We start from the raw sequence: 14,413 nt of genomic DNA on the forward strand, positions 1-14,413 counted from the left end.
ACAAACTCTAACCAGTACTGAAAACATTTCTGCTCCTCCGCCGGCTGCCAAGGCTTACCAATCATCAGAAGCTTCATTGTAAAGAGGCTGCTAAGTGAAAAGACTGGCGAAAATTTTGGGTTCCATTCTCACATTTGCAACTATCTACTCTTCCTCTTGAAGACAACTTTTCAATGACTTCCACAAGTTTATGTGAAAATTGCTGTTTAAAAATATGAATGAAAAAAACTGGTATTGAATTTTCCTCCATATATCTTTAAGAGGACTGTGTGTTGCACGTGAGAGCTTCTCACTGAACATCATAACTGGATAGCAAATAAACGCAACAGTTTAGCAAAAAAAATAACAGACCAGGGGATACCTGCAAATTATATTTGTGCAACTTTCACATTGTAATATGGACTTTTAGATAACCTATGTCACCACAGCCATGTGTTAAGAGAAGTGGCTGACAACTTTCTAGCATCACACTGTTTACAGATTAACTGTGGATGACTTGTCTCATTTGGTGTTTTTACAGCCGATGTCTCAAGGGGTATTTATGACAGCAGCCCCCCACTACCTGGGTGAGAAAACTCATCAGGCACTACCTGTATTGTATTTGAACAATTTTCAACTTAATAAGTGACCTGAACCATTAAAATAGGAAATGACTGCTGTCTTCACGCGTCTGTAAGAAGAGGGATTGGGAGAGCTATGCTCTCCTTCCTTTCATGGCTAAATGCTTTGAGAAAGCCATCTACAATCAGTGCATCTATTTCACCTCCTGTCACTTAATTCTTAGCTCTCTGCAGGCTGTCTTGTAGCTTCATCATCCCACTAAAACTAGTCTCTCCAAAGTTACTACTGATCTCTTAAATGCCCAATCCAATGGCCTTTTGGGAGATCAGCCCAATGAGACCCACTAGGAAGGATGAGTAGAAGTTACAAAGAGGCAAATATGGAGGACTGAGGAACAGTCCTCAACAATTCAAGCCATCCAAAAACAGAATGAGTAGCCTTGGGAGATGACAGACTGCCCTCTCACTCAAGGCCTTCAAGCAGAAGCTTCGATGGGCAACTTGTTGGATGTGAGGTAGACAGGATTCTTGTTCAGGCACTGATTGGCCTAGCCCGTCCCTGGAGTCCTTCTGAACTCAGGTTTTTGGGATTCTCTAGCATTTCAGGTCAGAACTCAAGAGGTAACTTTGAGCAATGCTCCCCAAGAATCTGAGTAAGTGCAGACTGTGCGGGGGCAAATAGGCCCCTCATACGCAGTTCGATATTCTCTGCGTTGATGAAAAACAGGCAAGTTTGGCTTGCCCCGTGCATCTAAGGAGTCCTGTGGATAATGCATCCTAACGCGGTTAGCCAGACGTCCTGAGAGGGGGAAAGGATTTAGGGGAATTTAATAAATAAATACAAATTCACCTCTAATAGGGCAAGGATGTGCTAAGGTTAAGTCCCTTCCATCCCAGGGGAAGTAAAGAGAGGAACAGGACTTGGATGGCTTTTGTTCTGTTTTGTTACAGAATTTAGTGGATTTTCTCCCCTCATTTTCCCCATGGCAGTTCTGGGGGAAGCAGGCGCCTCGACCTACCGTCATGATGAGCTTTTCGACACAGTCCGGGGCCACGCTGTGGAGGTGGGTGAGGTGCAGCTGCAGGTGAATCTTGTTGTTCAGCATGTCCTGGCAGAGCGGGCAACGAAGCATGGGCTGCACCGAGTGCTGAGTCATGGCGTGCACCCGAAGCCTGTTCACATCAGCGTTACTGTACTTACAGTATGGACACTGGAACATCTGTGCGAGAAGGGAGGGAGATAGATTCCAACCAGCACTGGGCCCTCCTCCCCAACCCTCTTCCCCTCAGCGCAGCTGACATCAGCTGCAGCGGCCCCTGCCTTCCAACCTGGGCCGAGCTGCGTGCCTCACCTGCTCTGATCTGGCCTCTTCCGATGTTTTGGGTCGCTTGGAAGAGAGGGGGGGCTCCGAGCTACTCGGGAAGGACGTACGTTTGGAGGCTGCAGGACAATCTGGGAGCTCCTTCTCTGCTTGGCTGGACGATGCTACAAGAGAAAATGGAAGCTACATTACGGTATCTGTGCCGGGCAAGCTGCAATGGGGTTGCTGCTGGGTGAAAACCAATATCCATTTATAGCGCAGGATTTCTTGAAAAACCAAGATTCCAGGAGGATGAGCATCCAAGCTGGTAAACATGTTGGAAAGGCAGTGACTTTCTTCTCACTCTCAGTTAGTGCTTTAAAGACTAGGGAAGGAAAAGGTAAGGCGCTGGGATAAAAAGTCTTGGAAGGGGATTTGTGTGGCTCTGATCTAAAAACACACAATCTGCCCTGGACTCCCCAGATCAGGAGCTAAGCTCTTGCTTGCGAAGTGTGAATGTGTGTGCCTGTGTGTATTAAATCAAATGAGAGAAGATTTGCAAAACACTTTGCAAATCTTAAAGTGCTACATAAATGCTGTTATTATTATTATTATTATCACTAATAAGTATGTTGAGGGGGTAGGTGTTCTTTGTGATTACCACTAGCATTAAGATTCATTAGGTTCACTCACCCACAGGGATTAGCCTCCATATTTCTGCCCCCAAAGCTCTGCACTATATTAAAAAAAAGTGGCGCTCTAGAGAAAGTCAAATTAACAAGTTTATTAAGTACCTACTATAAGATAGGCACTATACTAACACTGGGGGATACGAAAAAAGGCAAAAGACAGTCCCTGCCCTCAAGGAACTCCCACTCTAACGGAGGAGACAATATGCAAACAAATATATACAAAGCAAGATATTGACATGATGAACTGGGGTGTAGGGTGGGGTAGTCTCAGAGGAAAGGCATTAACATTAGTGTGCCTGCACTAGAAAGTTTTGTTCTGAGCTAACAGGAATACTCTGGATCACATTCTAGTAGATGCTCTAGGGAAAAATTCGCTTGAATGCTAGCTCTGAGGAAAAGCATCTCTACCCTGCTGCCCATATCCACCCATCTATTTATGCAGTTATTCTTAATGTGAGGGAGAACCATCTGAAATCTAGGTGGTAGAAAACAGAGAAATACTAGAGGAGTGAATCTTGCTCTGGGAATGATTTGGAAGTTTCTTTGACATGAAATCAGCAAAATTGATGATTTACTCATAGCAGTATGACTTCTCTACCATAGCATGGTACAAAACTCCAAGACAGTAGGCTGAATGGGAGTCCCTAAAAGTTGGCTTTTTGGTTACTCAAACCACAAATCTTCTGTGCAAGATAGCTAAAGGTTTTAGACTTTTGCTGTAACCAATGGCACTGGCTATATGGAAATGGTCAAAGAAAAATGTCATAAAAACCATCTCCCGAGGAGAGGAGAGGAGAGGAGAATTCTTTTTGGAGATCACAGACCTCACTGTATCTTAATATGATTTGGCATTTGGGTCATAGAGTGAGAAAAAGCTAATTTCTGCTCCTTGGCAAAACCATGCTTAGTCTTATTCTGCTTAACTATCTCACAAACATTTCTACTCTATGCTTAGCTCTGGGATTTGTTTTGACATGGACACCAAGATACTGTCTTTATGTATATGTACTTTAATAAACAATTTTAGAAAATCAATTTTATTCATTAAAACCATAAGGCCACAAAATATATTTTTTTAAAAATGTTAAATGCAGGAAATATTCCAGGAAGTTGATGCTCTTCCCAGAATGCACATCTTGTGACCTTTAACCCCAGTGTCTTGGTAACCTGGTCTACATAAGTTTGCAAGGCATCTATTATTTAAAAACTACCAAGACAAGCATATTACATACAGACCCCTCCTCCTCCCAACACACACATTCATAACAGTACTTTAATCTGTCTCGAATCGACTTCAAACCCATTTCGCTCTTAATGGGAGTTATTCATTTTCACTTGAAAGGTAATACATGACTGCTGGATATTTAACGTGATGGATTGGCTGCCGATTAACTAGGTGCTGTAACATTCTAGGCTGGTTCCCCCATGGCCCACTTCCCATCTCCCATCCTCACTGTAGGCTTGATTGAGCCTGCAGAATCCTCTTTTTTCCTGGCCTTTTGTGGACACAGTCAGGGAACTCTTTGGCCTTATTTCTTCTGTGATAGAAAACCTTTTCTTGAGATAATTGTTTTACTCCAAAGCACGTCCCTTTTCCACACTGAGTCTAAAACAATCCTCTCTTTTGTAGTGCTTCATTTAAAAATGGACAAAAGTGTTAGCGATTTAAATATATGTAAAAGATAAATTGATAAATTAATAAATTAAATAGAACTAAATATATGTAAAAGTGACTGTTTGGATGTCCATTGGTAATGAACGTCATATTTTCTCCTCCCATCCTTCTCCTCTCCACCACTGGTGAGGATTACAGGGGGAATTTGTTTAGTTTCTGAGCGTGCAAAAGACCTGTTAACAATTTTCCATAGCTAAGACAACATGGGAATTTTAAATCCGCTCTCATCCTGTTGTACCATTCCCCTACAACTCTGTCCTTGACCCCTTATCTGACCTGTAACACTCCTTGCTGCTACAAGACTATGACCCAGCCCAGTGAACAGATGCCACTCTGCTTTCTGCTTTTCATGACGAAAGCTGATCTCCTGACCGGTGATGTGAATGAATGGGCCCTAGAACTAAGGTGGCGATCACCCAATTTATTTCACTTGAGCACAGCAGACAACCAAATTCTATGACCTAGTATAGATCTAGTCAATTTGCAGAATTAAAAAAAAAAAAGTCTACCTAATTTTCTTCTTTACATGCCCCAACCCCCCTGAAAAACTGAACACATTGTAACAAAGTTGTAGATGTGTGAATTCTGGTTTCAGAGGCTACTATTCTTCTTCCCTTCAAGGAAGGGAGCAAAAACTTTTCCCCCTCACTCCTGACTCAAACCTGCCTGGGATTCCAAAGCTACTTTCATAGGAGGAAGCTAAGGGTTCTTTTTTTTTTTTCTTTAAAATTAAACTCTTTCATTCTTCTTCAGTAACAGAACTACACTGCTACAATGTAAACCATGCCAATGCTTTGGGGTTTTCTCTTAAGGAAAACTAACATTTTTATTTGGTACAAGTGCTCAGATACGGGTTACTTTTGTGGCCGGGGCAATAGCTACTCAGCGGATCTCTCATCAGTTAAAGTCAAAAAGATCTCACGGACACAGAATCCCTGTTAAGTCCCAAGTTACAGTCTTTTTGCTGGTCACCGGGTGATCACAGGGGAGTGGTTCCAATAGTCAGGTTAACTACAGCTGACATAGTCCCCTCCCCACGATGACCTTGGACATTAAAATGTCAATCTCAATCAGGAAATGAGTCATCAGGGCAGAGTGAGCTGAAATCTAGGGGGAAGTTGCCCATTGGGCTTTGTGGATGGGATTTCTATTAGGGGACCTGGCATGGATTGGGATTTACTCAAGCTTCCTCTTCTTTGAGCTTCAGAAGACACAAGGTCTCAGTATCAACTAATATTTCAATCTTTTCAGTCTTTATTTATAACCTTTTGGATTTAAAAGACTGTCAACTGAACCGGCAAACGGGGAAGAGAAAGTGAAGGTTTACTCTTTTCTGTTAATCCTGCTGAGACATTTTTAAACTTCATTTTGAGCTCCAGGGGCGAGCAATGCAGAACATCCACTTTCTAAATCCCCAGATGACTTGTCATTTTAACCGCACGATGGCTTCTTATTAATACAAATGAAAAAGACCCATGGAGAAATGAACATTTTGGTGACAAGTTATTCCACGTTTGGTTTCTAGTTGACACAAAAAGCCACAAACGATAACTGACCATCAAAAAATCTGGAGTTAAGTCTTTGAGGCCACAATAGTGTGTCAAAGCATCAAGCAATGCCTGAGTTAATCAGGTTTGGTCATTTTCCTCATTTAAAACAGCTCTATCATTTTCCCTAGATGTGTTAAAATAGGGGAGATCTTTCATTGACCACATCTTGGGCTGCTTTTGACACTTCAAAAAGGATAAAGAATATGGGGGGAGTCACGTGAACTCATGCGTTCTAGAAAAGACTTTCCACTGTGCTTCTATTAGGTGAACAGAAATTCTGGATCAAACACATGGAAACCCAACATGATTTTGTGTTACAGATGCCTGTTCATATCAACTGCCAGAACTATGTTTTGTTTTATTTGTGTGTAACATATGTAGTTTTGGTTTTGTTTTTTGAAGAGAAGGGAATTTTACTTCTGTAAGAAGCTTTAGATATAATATATATATATATTTTATAATATACATATAAAACATATATATAAATATATGTATTTTAGATATAAAAGTCATTGAGGTGGCAATGGAAAGTATTGCTATATCTTTGGTCTGTAATAAAGAAAATTTAAAGTAGGTTCTCATTGATTATTTTTTAACCAAAGCAATCATTCTCCCCACCCCCACCCCCAAGCTAATCCAGTCCTTTAACTGTAATAATCTGGCCAATGAAGCTGATGATGAAAAACTGTACTGGCCTTCTTGACACTAAACATTAACTGGAAGCCACATAACAAAGGGCAGGATGCCTTATCATTTCTCTTAACTTCCTTCATATCCCAGGCAAAATAATTTTATTTCACGGCAATTTTAGGAGTCGATGTATGACTTTCATATTAGAGCCAATCACTGTTAATATACAAGGTGTTTCAGTTTTCCAGATACTCTTTCTAGTTGCTACCCTGCTTCTCCGAAGTATTTATATGACTAAACATAATTACAGTAAAAAAAAAAAAATAGACACATAAACCAACTTGGAGATGCGTGTGTGTGTGTGTGTGTGTGTGTGTGTGTGTGTGTGTGTGTGTGTGTATAGAATCAGAGCAATGGACCTCATAGTTTAATAGCCAGGGTAAACTCTAGGCTTGAACTTTCTTTCTTCCATTCTTCCTTCCTTCTTTTCTTTCTCTTCTTTCCTTCTTCTTTCTTTCTCTCCCCCTTCCCTTAATGGGGATACAACTGATCATACCAGTAACACTTCACAGAGTCATCATGAAGAAAGCCTTTGGAATTGTAAAGTCCTACATGAATGTGAGATATCTTGATGAGTGGGGAGTATATTCTGATTTGATGAATAAACTACTTTTAATGTTTTTGAATGGGGTTAAAACAGTTCTCAACCATTTTAACCTTTCCCTTCCCCCCAAATCACTAAGTTTCCTTACTTGGTTCATTTGTACTAGGAAGTAAGGATATTCAAAGTAAAGGGAAAGTCTGGGTTCTCATTATCACAAATTTCTAAACTGGATCAATGAGGTTTTTAACTAAAATGTAGATCTCAGCCTTGTCTGTGGTCACCTAGAAGGTCAAAAGAGGAACCTACCATTCAAATGATCTGACACTGAAACTGGTACCCTATCATCCCCAACCCAGCCCTGGAGGTAGAAGGCCAGAGAGGCAGATCATCTGGGCAGTGTGGTCTTGACAATAAAGGATTTTGAGAACGAAATCAGAAGTGAAATGAAAATTTCACTCCCAGATTTCAGCTGCTCTCTCACTGGCTACTGGCTAAAAACACCCTTTCTCTCCAGAAGCTGCAGCTTTGTCGGAGTTGTCCATTTATTGTGAACAAAATGCATTTCTGACTCCTTCAGCACCCCAGTGCTCTCTTCTAAGATGCTAGCCAACAGGAGTCGCATTCCAGCTCTAGTCAACCCAAAGGAAAGTTCCTTCACTTCTGATCTCTGTGTTGCTGGGAAGTTTCTTCTCCCGCCATCTTCTCCTCATTAGCGTGTGCCATGTGGAGGTGGTGCTCACAGAAATGCTGACACTTTTTCTATCTGTAGCCCCAAAGTGAGCACCCAGAGGGGCCTGAGAAAGCCGACTGACATTTGATCCTCATGCAGAGGCCAAAGGCAGTAACAACCACCCCCACTCCCCACTTCTGAACCATCAGACTCTTTTAGCTAAAGTACCACTGACAGCCCCTCTGTCTAAACTTCCATCTTTCAACCCAGCAGCATAATGGAGGAGCCAATTAAATGATTATTAATTCATGCTACTTTCCGTAAGCCAGAGGTTCTCATCTCCCTGTATTCCGTAAACCAGCTTGCCACCTGCTCCAGAAATTTACAGCAGGGTTTGATCTATCTCCATTGATTAAGGAAACACACACACACACACACACACACACACACATGCGCGCACACACACACACGCGCGCGCGCACACACATTAAAAGGTTGGGGGTAACTTTCTCCTAAAGTACAATGGATACATTGAATCATCAGAGGAACTGAAAATTTTGTTATAATTTTGTTAATTCGTTATAATTTTGTTATAATTATATTTCTCTAATATTTACTCCTTACACAGAAAAGCATACTTGAACTTCCTTATTTCTCATTCTTCTATTTTGAGTGGTACAGCACAAATTCAGAATTTTCTGAGGATATTTGTCTCTATTACTCTAAAGATAATGGCTTTAACTTCCATCCTCAACAGTCACTAGTCATTTAAGGTCAAGTTGTTCTTGGCATCATCATTAGTATTTGATTGTGATTTTGGCCTAGGAGGTCAGGTCTACACTTTTCTCCTAGATATAGCTATAGTGAAACTTCTGAAAAGTAGTGAGATAGGTTAAAACCTCCTTCTTTCTAGTGCAGAGAATAACAGGTTTAAGAAGTTTACTTTGTTGCCCTATCTGGTTTCTAAATATGAGTGTTCCAATGAAGCACTTCAGATATTTCAAAGGAAAACCATGGGACTTCTATGAATAAGAGGCAGGACGCCTAATGAGGGCTGGTTCTCAAACTGTGAGAACAAAGTTGGAGCCCCACCATTCAATGACTCAAGTGGTGATGACAGAGGGAGGGCCTGTTTCTTAGTTTCTGTTGTGCTTGGTTAAAACACTTTGGCATTAAATGCTGTCACAATCCCACCACTCAAGTGATTGCAAGCTACAGGTTCAAGGACATTTTTAGGAGTCATCATAGAAGAAGAATGCAATGGATTGTAGGATAAAAGTGGACACTGAAATTTTCATCAATGACAGTAAATCCAAATCCAGTGCTTTGTGCTAAGGAGACTCTAAAATGCTTCTTTACAAAAGTCCATTAAAACCTATAGAGAAATGCGTAGGTGCACATTAAGTTACCCTGTTGGCTTTAGAATCTCCTAATCAGTATTTGTTGTCATTCAGTTTTGCTTGACTCTTCGTGACCTCATGGACCATAGCACACCAGGCCTTTCTATCCTCTACTATCTCTCCAGGTCTGTCCAAGTTCATGTTCACTGTTTCCATGACACTATCTATACATTTTACCCTATGCCATCCCCTTCTCCTTTTGCCTTCAGTCTTTCTCAACATCAAGGTCTTTTCCAATGACTCCCATCCTCTCAATATGTGGTCAAAGCATTTAAGCATCAGCTACAATATTTGACTTTCCAGCGAATAGCCTGAATTAATTTCTTTTAGTATTGCCTGATTTGACCTTTCTGCTGTCCAAGGAACTCTCAAAAATCTTCTCCAGCACCATAATTCCCAAAAGTGTCGATTCTGCAGTGCTCAGCTTTCCTTACAGTCCAGCTCTCACAGCCATACCTTACTACTGGAAAAACCATAGCTTTGACTATATGGATCTTTGTTGGCAAGGTGAGGTCTCTGTTTTTTACTATGCTGTCCAGATTTGCCATAGCTTTCCTTCCGAGGAGCAAGCATCTTTTAATTTTATGGCTGCAGTCACCATCTGCAGTGATCTTTTAAGCCCAAGAATATAAAATCTGACACTGCTTCCATTTCTTCTCCTTCTATTTGCCAAAAGTGATGGGACCAGTTGCCATGATTAGTTTTTTTGGATGTTGAGCTTCAAGTCAGCTTTTACACTCTCTTCTATCACTTTCATCAAGAGGCTTCTTAATTCCTCTTCACTTTCTGCCATAAGATATTTTCTGCATATCTGAGAACGTTGATATTTCTCTTTGCAATCTTAATTCCGGCTTTTGATTTATCCAGCCTGGCATTTCGCATGATGAACTCTGCATATAAGTTAAATTAATAAGGAGACAATATACATCCTTGTTGGACTCCTTGTCCAATCTTAAACCTACCAGTTGTTTCATGTTCTAACTGTTGCTTCTTGGCCTGCATATGGGTTTCTCAGGAGACAAGTAAGATGATCTGATACTCCCTTCTCTTTGAGGACTTGCCACATTTTTGTACTCTCTTTAAAGATGAAGACTGCATCATGTCTATCTGTCCTGTGGGACTTGTACCCATCAACACTAAAATCCTCCATAGGATTCAGCCAATATCTCACATTTGCTTCCCTCCTCATTCACGCGGCCAATATCCTTCCTACTCCATGTCTTCCTCTCCTCTTATTTAAGCAATTGTGACAGTCTCCTCGCTGGACTCTCAGCTTCCAATTTCTCCTTTCTTCAATTTCTCCTTTACACAGCTACAAAAATCATCTTCCCAAAGCTCCAGCTGGTCGCATTCCTTTCCTTTCCATTGTTCCTTTTGCACAATTCTATAGTGCAAACGCCAGTGCACAGCTATTACGTGCTTCTCTACTGTTCGTCCTCTGGATCACCCACAACTTTAATTCTGTAGAGATTCTGTGACCTGCTTCCATACAACATCACTGCAAGATTTTATATATATTATATATATATATATATATATATATATATATATAAAATTTTTTTAATGGGCCTTTGTTTCAGGGGGGAAGGAAAATGGGGTCATTAAAACTAAGTACCATTTCCCCAAGGCAGTCCAGCCCATGCTCCTATTCACTTTCAGATTTAGTTCACTGTCTAGTCTCAGTAGGTATTCAGAATCTGTACTAATGGACCAGCTCTACAGGGTGTCCAACCAAATGAATTTTGTAGTATAGACAACAGGCATCATCTACTTCTCACCTCCCCACACGCCACCCCTGCATATACAGTTAGGCTAAATGCTTGAGGGCTTATGGATTTCATTTAGTAGCATCTGCAACACTCCTGGGCCGGATGCATACAGTACCATGTCATCTACAAACAGGAGCACCTTGGGGCCCTCACCACCTACACTGTACTTTCTACAAGGAATCTCTCTTCCATTTCAATTCTGTGCTGGGCATTCTCAATAATGGTGACAAACGTGTCTCCCTGTTCTATGCCTTGACTCGTATTAAGAGGGGTAAATACATTTTCTCTGTTGTTATATTTTTCAAGGAATCATAGGATTCCGAGGCACTCATGGGAGATACTTTGTTGGAGGACCATCAGCAGGTGATATGTTGTCAGCTATGTGACTATGAAGACTTCTGTAGAATACCATTTGTGAATGCCTGTCTGTTGCCTTCTCACACCGTCATCCTGGATGGGTCAATTTGAGGAATGTTCTCAGTCACTTTTGTAGGGCAATGCTAAGAGAAGATAGATTTTTTTCCCCCTTCCTGGCTTCAGATTCCTTGAAAATCAATATTTCAACACCCTCAAAACTATGTCACTTCCAGCATGGAGCTCATCTGTGTAAAATGAGTCTGGGCCAGCTGTTCTGGCATCTCCTTTTCTCAGTACCTCTTCTGGCATATCAAGGGGCTGTGATAGTACAGTGAAAGACAATAAGCCCACGGTCACTGATGGGCAAGTTTTACATAAAAATCTTTATAGATGTTTTCTGGGGTTTTTTTTGGGGGGGGGGTTCATCTACAATCTTTCCACTTTTCTCCTTACATGCTCTCAGGATGATTTGGCACAATGGGTCTCATAGCATGCTTTAACTGTGACTTTTAAAAATTACTCCCCAACTAAAGGAAGCCATATACATTCTGATTTTTCACCTCCAACCCACAAGTGAGATAATAAATAAGAAAACACGTTGAAAGTTAAAAATAGTTTTATAATCATTGCTATATTAGGAATACCATTACACTACTCACAATTCCATATGAGTTTCCTAGCTTTATATATACCATAACAGCAGGAACAGGATATTTGAGGTACCTAGAAGGAGCTCTTCCTGCCCTTTTTAGGACAAGACAGTACTTTGGCACATCCTAGGTGACCAAGAAAATGGGCTAATCTGGATAAGAAGTCTAAAGAGTTAACAGTATCACTTGAATGCGGAAGTCTTTTTTTTTCTTCCAATTTTCATTAATATCTTTTAGCACTGTTTTCTGTAATAGTGATTTTTTAATGGACATGAGATACTCAAGTCCAACACTAGAAATGGGATGACCATAAAATGGGATTGGCTCTTTGGTAATAGTGATTTTTTAACAGACACGAAATACTCAGGTTTGACACTGGAAATGGAACCCTAAAGTGGTATTGGCTCCTCCTGGCACCAGAATTTCACTATCTCAAATATGGAAGGCAGCTGTTTTAAGTTTTGAGATTCTCCATTCAAGGACCTCAATATATCACTTACTTTCCTTTCCTTCAACAAAGAGCAAACATGAATCTGTTTAAAAGATCCTTCTATAAAAGTATAATTTTTTAAACTTTTTCCCTTGTTTGTAAAAGATACTTTACTGGAAACAAAATTTAAAAAAAAAACAACTATACACACAATATGACCAGACCATCATGAAAATACTCCTTCAGCAGGAACTTTGTTATTAGCTCTTGATATGGTCAGAATTTAATATGTCCACAGCTATTTAAAAGTTTTTTTGAGTTCTTGTGGCTATTAAGGATTTTTGAAAAAATGAAGTTCATGTTTCATTCTGTTCAAAGGACCATGATTTCAAAAATGAAATAACAATGGTGATTTCTACTGTAGATTAACTGTGTACATGTTTTTTTTTTTTTTTGTTGTTGTTGTTGTTGCAAACTTGGACTCTTTACTCACCATTTTAATATGGCTGATAACTATAACAGACTGAAATCCATGCAGATTTATATCATCTTCATATGCTCCTGTCCTGGACAGCCACTCATTATAACAAAGAAAAAAAATCTCGCCACAACTAAGAAATAACTCAAGTCTGACATTATATGCAGTGTTCCATCTACATAGATCCCCTTTGCAAAGCAGGGAGGAGCACACTGCCTTACCTTTTGTTTGAGGCCAAGCTTAGCCATTATTTCATAACATTCAGAGTTTTGTTTTTTGTTTTGTTCGTTTCCTATCCTTTCCATTTACCCTGTTGAAGTCATTGTGTATATTGTTTTCTTGGTTCTGTTTGCTTTGCATCAGTTCATATAAATTTTCCCTGGCTTCTCTCTATTCATTATATTCCTTGTTTCTCACAGTTCAGTAATATTCCATTACATCCATGTACGACAATTTGTTCAGCCATTCCCCGATTCAGCCTCTAGTATTATTCCTAGTTCTTTGCTACTACAAAAAAATTCTGGCATAAATATTTTGGTACGCAACTTCCTTTGGGTATATGCCTAGTACATGCATCTCTGGATCAAAGGAATGGACATTTTAGTTCCTTTTTAGGATGACCCCAAGTTGCTTTCTCCTATGTTTGGAGCAATGCACAGCTCCATCAATAGTATATTAGGGCATCAGTCTTTTCACAACCTCTCAGATATTGACTCCTTCTGTCTTTTATTTGTGCAATTTGTTAGGTGTGCAGTGAAACCTAAAAGTTGTTTTGATTTGCATTTCTCCTATTATTAGTGATTTGGAACAACGTCATCTATGGCTGTTAACAGTTTGCAATTCTTCTTTTGAGAACTGTTGTGTTCATATTCTGTGACCAAGTATCCATGAAAAGTCTTAAGACTGGAGCTACTTGATTTGCTTTAATATGCAAATTAAATAGCATGAACCATTTCTTCCTGTAGTCACCCTATATTAGAAGGCAATCTGGCAATACTTAGGCACATCTAATGGTGGGGAGGCAGGCCTGTGGTTTAGATGACTCAGCTGAGATGATGCCCTCATTTAGCTGGAGCTAAAAGTGAAATAATAAGCATATTCCTTGGTGAGAACATAGCCTAACTCTAACCCAGAATTCCTTTTTTTTTTTTTTTTTTTTTTTTTTTACAAATTTGGAAGTTTTGAAGACTAAAATCACATTTTATTTTTTGCCCTCTCAAGAGTAATTCAGGACAGTGAAAGCTTGACTTCTAAATCATCATTATTCTCATCTTCCAATGAATAGTCATCCCTGGTGGGGTCATTCTCTAAGGAAGGCAAACACTTTTTGAGTTCTTCCTTTTTAAGGAAGGGATTGGAATCTTTTGGTTGCTGACTTCCCTAACTTTGCTGAGAATTTTACTTAGTGACAGTCACCTCTCTGTCCTCTGGGGACAATGGTCACACATACAAAAGGCTAGTCTGCTCTGCACGATTTCTGGAAGGAGTCAAGCTAAAGACCAGCCCATGGTGCTTGTATCTGCAGATGTCACAAGGTAGTCTCATTAGAAGGAAACTAGGCCCATGATCAGGCCCTCTCCTAGGAGGTATTGGCAGCTGGATCCAGGGGGATTCACTTGCCTTTAAAGCATTTTATATGAGAATCAT

The 14,413-nt window shown here is 40.2% G+C and overlaps 1 protein-coding gene across 2 annotated transcripts in view; it reads right to left on the reverse strand.

Moving 5' to 3' along the window:
* The window catches only part of ZFHX3 (zinc finger homeobox 3), a 308,538-nt gene that overhangs the window by 44,593 nt on the left and 249,532 nt on the right, over positions 1–14,413 (reverse strand). For both annotated transcript variants that reach the window (XM_027847585.1, XM_027847584.1), the window contains exons 6-7: positions 1,913–2,046; positions 1,580–1,780 (exon numbers count right to left, since the gene is read on the reverse strand). In XM_027847585.1, the coding sequence (XP_027703386.1) occupies positions 1,580–1,780; positions 1,913–2,046 (335 nt within the window). The remainder of the gene's footprint in view (positions 1–1,579; positions 1,781–1,912; positions 2,047–14,413) is intronic.

This window comes from Vombatus ursinus, unplaced genomic scaffold, assembly GCF_900497805.2.
Source record: "Vombatus ursinus unplaced genomic scaffold, bare-nosed wombat genome assembly UNPS02005286.1, whole genome shotgun sequence".
NCBI classification, from domain to species: domain Eukaryota; kingdom Metazoa; phylum Chordata; class Mammalia; order Diprotodontia; family Vombatidae; genus Vombatus; species Vombatus ursinus.